A 7348-nucleotide genomic window follows, 5' to 3' on the forward strand; every position below is an offset into this window, starting at 1 on the left:
TCTATGTTGTTTTTCTTTCAGCAGGGTCTGTCAACGTCTCACCTCCATGGCCAACAGCCCTGGCCTAGCAGCCTCTCTGGCTCGCATGTGGGGGGTGTATTGGAACATGGATGCACAGCAGTGGACTCAGAGAGTTGTACGGTTGTTCTTCTCTCAATATCAGAAACAAATATTTTACTTATATCTGAGTACTATGATGCTGAGGATGGCACCACATTTGTCTGCAGGTCTTTGTTAAACCAAGGTACTAATCAACTTGATTATATAAATGAGCTATCCCCCCTCCGGAACTTTAGATAAGAATAGAGCATGCGCTGTCACAGCGTCGTACAGGCTGACGATAGCAAAACCCTGGAGACACAGCAGCTCTTTTCGATTTGGGTTTGATAAACCAGGGCTTAGTGCATGACATGCTCTTATTTCACTTAATGTGGTATTAAGAGCAGCCAACTATCCCGGCCCAGTTATGAAGGAAAGAGACTTTGAATGATGTGCCCCGTTACAGGGCTACTACTCAGACAAAGTGCACTGACCTACTTCTTCCTAGGACATCCAACCGTGGGTTCAACCAAAGCGTTGAGCAGAAAGGGTAACTAGCGTACATTACATACAGTATGTCATTCTGAGCTCCTAAACTCTAAACTTCACGTCTACATGCACAGAACTACAGCCACGTTTTATCGTTTTGGTTGTTTTGACTTTGTTTATTCATCCCTGTCTCAAACCACGCCGTTCAACCTCTGCTGCCTAAACTTGTTCCCAACAACTGTGATACATCAGTGCCAAAGAAGAAAAGGCGCACACACGTACGGCCTGAAAAAGCAAAGCTTTTCATGTGTTGCGTGAGTCAATTAGGAGGGCAGCGTTGCTGAACACATTCAGCAACTTTGTCTCTGAAGTGTTCAGAGGAATGTCCTCGGGACTGTACCGTAGGACCTATTGATTCTGACATGTTTATTTTTACAGCAAAGGCCTTTTCTATTTGTAACAGATCCAGCATATTTTCAGCTTTTGTTGTGCATGTGTTGGAGGGAATGCACCCCATTCCCCAGACGGGGGCCTTTTTATTTAAACCACCAACACGACATCTGACGTGTTCTTTTTACATGGCCAAGACTCTATTTTGTTCAACGGGACACTTTATTGAACTACTCCTGAAGTTTGAGTGACTAACTGGCCGTCTTTGTGAGCCGTTTAAAAAAAATGTCAGTTTCTGTAAACGAGAGATGAACTCAAGAGATTAAAGAAAGAAATATCTTACTCAATTTTATATTTTTGTTCCCTGACCTAAGCTGACAGCTCATGAAAAGTTCTTGATTAAGCTCTTCTCAAAGTTCAGAATTATTTCTTAAAGACAAAGTGTTGGCATAATTACCCACTTTCCCCTCTATTGTTTGGCTAATGAGGGGACACACATTGCTGTCGTCTTCAAGAACACTCAGCACTTGCAGAGTTGTGCTCGGTCCATGCTAGTTAGAAATGAATTAGTTATAGGGGTTTATCAAACTGAAAGCACTCTCCTATATAATGCTATATAATTGTAGCATATCATGTGCATTGCAGAGATGTTGAAGTTGAGCCTTGGTCTTACACAGCGAACACTGAGCTTTGCTCTGTTCTTTAGTGTTAACGAGAGGGAGGTTCAGTGTTAGTGAATGTTGTTGTCCAGATCTGGGGAAATATACACGGCTGTATAAAGTATGGCAGTGCTTGTTGAAATGTTGAGCTTGGCTTCAGCCAATGTAGTCAAAAGATTAGTTTGTGTAGGCTTGGCTTAAAAGTGAGTTCCTTACATACTCTTGTGCGTTGTGAGTGAAGTGCTTGCTTGTGATGGTTGGGTCTGCTGTTACATCTACGGTTGAGGAGGTTGATCTCCGCTGGCACTGGCTGTAACATTGGCGATACAAGAACAAATAGAAAATTGAGAACAGTGCCACTGCTCAGTGAAGTTGTGTTCTAGATTTGGATTTTGATAGTATTATACAACCATTGTTATGGTTTATAAAGTCAAAGAAACTGGAGAAGGTGAGAAAATACCTATTCTTTTTCCAGGAACACATTTCAATCATTTGCAGGTCTTAAATAAATGCTTGAGTTTTCAAAGCATAATGCCACAGTTTATCTTGTGTAAAGTGTTGTACTGCATCTTGTCTGAGTCGTAAACTCAATATTTTTTACAACAATGTTTCTGTGAAAGGCAATATTTAGCAGTAAAACCAAGTGCACCTCTTCCAAACAGTTAATTGTAAATGATCTGGAGTTGATGACCTGGATAGGAGCATTAATGTAGGCTAAAGTGGACATGTGAGATTCTTTAGTTGTAGTTTTTAATGAATATTAATCACCATAGAGCCTTAGAATCCGTTAACCTGACCAAAAGATGAATCTGTTTTTCTGTGGAATGTTGCTTGCCCCATGACCAAAGGAACGTTGTCCTATTCATCCTCCAGGATAATCAGTGAAGAGAAAAGATCCCGCTTGTGTTTCTATCCCTGAGGATTCCCATTGTTACCACTTCATATAAATCAATATGGAGAAATTAACTACTTTGTGCCTTTGGGACTTCTGGTATTGCAAATGCTTGTGTAAGACTGAGAAAAGTCATCTACTAAACTCCTGTTGTCAACATGGCTTGGGATGGGGACAGATTTACAGGTTGCGCAACATAAATTGAAAGGTCATTCCCGATTGAGCCGACCTATGCAGCGTCTACCATGAATGCAGTCTCCACTGACGCGGGAGCCTTTACATTTCAATATGTAAACGCTGAACCTCTGTGATACAGATTAAATAGAGCCAGATGAAAACATTATTTTCTAATTCAACCTCAAAAGGTCAAACGTGTGTGTAGTTGGCCCTACAGACTTCCCTTGAATAGGAAAAATGAAAAGCTTCTCCAAGGATTATTGAGACCTGACCTCTCCAAAGAACAGTATGGGTTTTTAATGTCATTGTCCTCTCTGGTCAGGTCCATGGAAGTGATGGCCTATGGCTCCCAAGGTAGATGCTAAACTAACAGGTCTCAGATTGCAGGCCGTGTACCCCTGGGATCATTCCTCCGGGCCCCTGCAGAGAGAGGACTTGTGATAAGGGTCGATATTGGAAGCTGTGTAAACCTTGTTAAGCTTTTCCCCCCTGCGAGCGGGGGTAATCCCAAACACCTGGGCTGGTTAACCGGGATCAGGTGGGATTAGAGAGGAGGGGACCATAGAACCCACTCTGCCCCCACTTCACTCCCCAGTTCCCTGTTTTAATCAAGCCCATCATTTCACTTTTATGCAAATATTTGATCAAAGATTGGGATTTTTTTACATGATCCTTTATTCATAAAATATTGAAATTGATCTCAAACTAATATCCTATTTTTCCTGAGTTTATATGATTTCTTGATCAAATCCCTGATTATAAATTTTTGGACTTCATCCTTCCCTCTAACTCTGGTCCATGACCATGGCAGAGGGCTATCTATCCTACCATCCCAATGAAAACATTTTCTTTTTACTCCATTTCTTGACCCGCGTATCAGAGGTACAGATTGTCCAAGCCAGCAGCCAGTCAAACAGAGGTTCATCACAGGTCAATCACTGATAGACTGTTTATTTACACGTTATAGTAATTACTCAACTACTTGTTTATTGTTATGAAGCAATCGGTTCTTCAAAAACGCATTAATTAACTGTTTATTTGTACAAGGGTTTCGGAGAACTATTAAGCTGTCAAACATACCACAGTGTAGCAGGGTTTACTGAGCTGAGTTGTTTTGTCTTTATCAAGAGTGACTGCTTGTATTCTCATGGTGGCCCGTCTGTCTGAACAGGTACTTTACAGGGGTTGTGTATCCACAGTAAACATCCTATAGTGAATACCTTGTCAGATGGATGATTGACCCTCCTCCCCTAATGTACAGTACATTAGCCACTTGGGGATATGAAACATTGTTTGTAGTTATTGTCCTTAGATGTCACTGTTCCCTCCATCTCTCCCTCTCTGTCAGATGTGGACGAGTGTGCAGAGCAAATTGACAACTGCAGCATCGATGCCATCTGCCAGAATACACTCAAGTCATACAAATGTATCTGCAAGTCAGGCTACAAGGGGGATGGCAAGCACTGCGAAGGTAAGGTGTCAGACACACACACACACACACACACACACACACACACACACACACACACACACACATACACACATATACACACACACACATATACACACACACACACACACACACACACACACACACACACACATACACACATATACACACACACACATATACACACACACACACACACACACACACACACAGAAGCTTTTCATTTTTCCTATTCAAGGGAAGTCTGTAGGGCCAACTACACACACACACATATATACACACACACACATATACACACACACACACACATATACACACACACACATATACACACACACACATATACACACACACACATATACACACACACACATACACACACACATACACACACACACATATACACGCACACACACACACAATTGTATGCTTTACATGTCTTATTGGCTTTAAAACTTGAATGCTGGAATCTTTTATGGGGAAACTGCTTCTTCCCTTTGGGATATTTCAAAAACAAAGAAGCTAATGCAAACAACCAACACGGTTTTCCCCTCTGACATCATTGCAGTTCCCAATAGAACAGCAGAATATGTAGCGCATTTTGTTTTTACCACACTGCTTGAAGCACCTCACCTCTGTTTCGTCAACAACACAAAAACAATAACTAAAGTGCTGGGGGCGGACAGTGGCGCCTTTTCCCCTAATGCAGATTCCACCTTTAAACCCCGGACTCGCCTGAAGAGAGAGGATCGACATGTTGCGTAAAAGGACAGAGAGAAAAAGACAGGTGCAGCCGACTGCTCTTTTGTGTCAAAGATTAAATGAAGCTGTACATTTCGTGCACATGTTAGAGAAGAGAGTTAAGATAGTGGGATGAAAAAGCAATCAGAGGCTTCTGTCTGCCAAGAAGTCAGGGATGTTTCCACAGCCCAGGGCTGCCCGTGACTGTCTATAGCCTGTCAGACAGACCCTGCCCGTGACTGTCTATAGCCTGTCAGACAGACCCTGCCCGTGACTGTCTATAGCCTGTCAGACAGACCCTGCCCGTGACTGTCTATAGCCTGTCAGGCACAACCCTGTTTTTGTAGTAGGGAGTGTTCAAAGCCTCTGGATCGTTCTTTCCCCATGTTTTTATTAGTATTACTGCAAAAACATATTTCACAATGTCAACCCCCCCCCCCCCACCCACTCCTAAGATTATTCTAGAATTTATTTGATTGTGTTTTTCATGGCTGTTTGCCTTCAGGTTATAAAGTTTGCTTTTAAATAAAAAATAAAATAAAAAAAGTGCCCACTTGAAAATCTGAGGAGAGAGTAGAGCTCTGATACCTGAAAGAGTCTGCGCCTCTCTCTCTTCATCAGCAGTATGTCTGCATAGACTCCTCAAGGCCGATAAACACCATACTGGAAGTATAGTTGATGGCCATGAGCTGCCTGTCTCCCCTATACTGGCTGTGGTAAATAAATCATAGAAGGCAATGCAAAAAAAAACTGCTGTTTTCTGCTAAGAGCAACAAACCTGATCAAATTGAACAAGTGTACGTTTCAAACGCATTCAAAAGCGGTGCAAGCAGTGCAGTAGATGTGATACTGTAGTGGTGTAGATCTGGTGTTACCGAAGCAAACACCTTTAAACCCTGGCAAAACATGGGCCAATGGGTTCAGCCGCTTGTATATGCTGAGGTGGAATTACAGCCTTTGCTATCATAACATTTGCCTTGTGATTGTGGAAGAAGAAGTGTGGAAATGGAGATATTAGGATAGCTGTACAAATATACTCTTCCTGTGTTGCTTTTCAGTTCATTCTGAAACTGTACACACTGGAGGATTACTCAAATCAGATCAAATGTATTTGTCACGTGCGCTGAATACAACAGGTGTAGACTTTACCGTGAAATGCCTACTTACAAGCCCTTTCCAAACAATGCAGAGTTAAAATGTAAGAAACCTTAGCACATTGTTTTTTAAACAAGTAACTCAATAAAATAACATTAACGAGGCTATACACAAGGAGTACCAGTACCACGTCAATGTGCAGGGGTACGAGGTACTTCAGGTAGTTGAGGTAGTATGTGCATGTAGGTAGGTTGTAAAAGTGACTAGGCAATCAAGATGTGAAAGTGTTTCTATGTGTGTGTGTGTGTGGCATCAATATGCATGTGTGTGTGTATTTTGTGTTTGTGAGCGTATGTAGTGTACGAGTGTGTGTGTGTATGTGTGTGTTGGAGAGTCGGTGTAGTATGTGTGAGTGTGTGTGTAGAGTCCTAACTCAAAATGGAGCACCCAGTCCAGCTAGCTGATATGTCTGTCTATCAGCTACTCTACATCCCACGTCAGGAACTGGATGAGGAGTCTGTCTTGGAGGCGAAAGGCAATGTTTTCCCTCATACGGTAAAGGGATTATCATCAGCAGAGGCCTCATTATGATCGTAATGATGCGGAAACAATATGATTTTAATGACTGACTCCCTCACATGCCAGACGCTCCTTTTCTCTGTTTCTCATACACACACTCTCATATACTCACACTACACATAGGCCAGGTGCACCCACACACACAGCCCAGAGCATCCTGAAGGTGATGCTTGGATATACTGCACTGCATTTTATAAACTCGTTGGTTCGAGCCCTGAATGCTGATTGCCTGACAGCCGTGGTATATCAGGCCGTATACCACTGGTATGATATTTAAAAAAATGTATTTACTGCTCTAATTACGTTGGTAACCAGTTTATAATAGGGGAAAGGCACCACGGGGGTTTGTGATATATGGCCAGTATACAACGGCTAAGGGCTGTGTCCAGGCACTCTGTGATGCGTCGTGCATAAGAACTGCCCTTAGCCGTGGTATATTGGCCATATACCACTCCCCTTCAGGCCTTATTGCTTAATTATACTGTATGTTTTTGCCTATGTCTCTGCAGGTGTACCCATACAATAACACTAAGGTTGAGCATTCTGTATTCAACATTAGAATTCGATGGAAATATAGAAACATGTATACGTAAAGACAGCCAGTGTTTCTACCCTGCTAATAGAGGTCCTTGGAGTCCTGCTGACAGAAAGAGGAGATAAATAAACAATGATAGAGAGACAGGATAATAATACATATTGATGTACTAGTTCTAAACGTGGTACTTGTTCCTCTATTGCTGATGAGTCATGACTCATGGTGTGTGGAGGGAACTTTGGTCCTTAGTGTGGTCTCAGGTGACGTGCTGCTCTTAGACACTCGTTAGCAGGCTGGCACAC

General features: G+C 42.3%; 1 protein-coding gene across 4 annotated transcripts in view; it reads left to right on the forward strand.

The window, feature by feature from the left end:
• LOC115102299 (signal peptide, CUB and EGF-like domain-containing protein 3) overlaps nt 1-7348 on the forward strand; it is a 103793-nt gene that overhangs the window by 19025 nt on the left and 77420 nt on the right. For all 4 annotated transcript variants that reach the window (XM_029622106.2, XM_029622107.2, XM_029622109.2 and 1 more), the window contains exon 2: nt 3995-4117. In XM_029622106.2, the coding sequence (XP_029477966.1) occupies nt 3995-4117 (123 nt within the window). The remainder of the gene's footprint in view (nt 1-3994; nt 4118-7348) is intronic.

The sequence above is a fragment of the Oncorhynchus nerka genome, linkage group LG20 (genome assembly GCF_034236695.1).
Source record: "Oncorhynchus nerka isolate Pitt River linkage group LG20, Oner_Uvic_2.0, whole genome shotgun sequence".
Lineage (NCBI taxonomy): Eukaryota > Metazoa > Chordata > Actinopteri > Salmoniformes > Salmonidae > Oncorhynchus > Oncorhynchus nerka.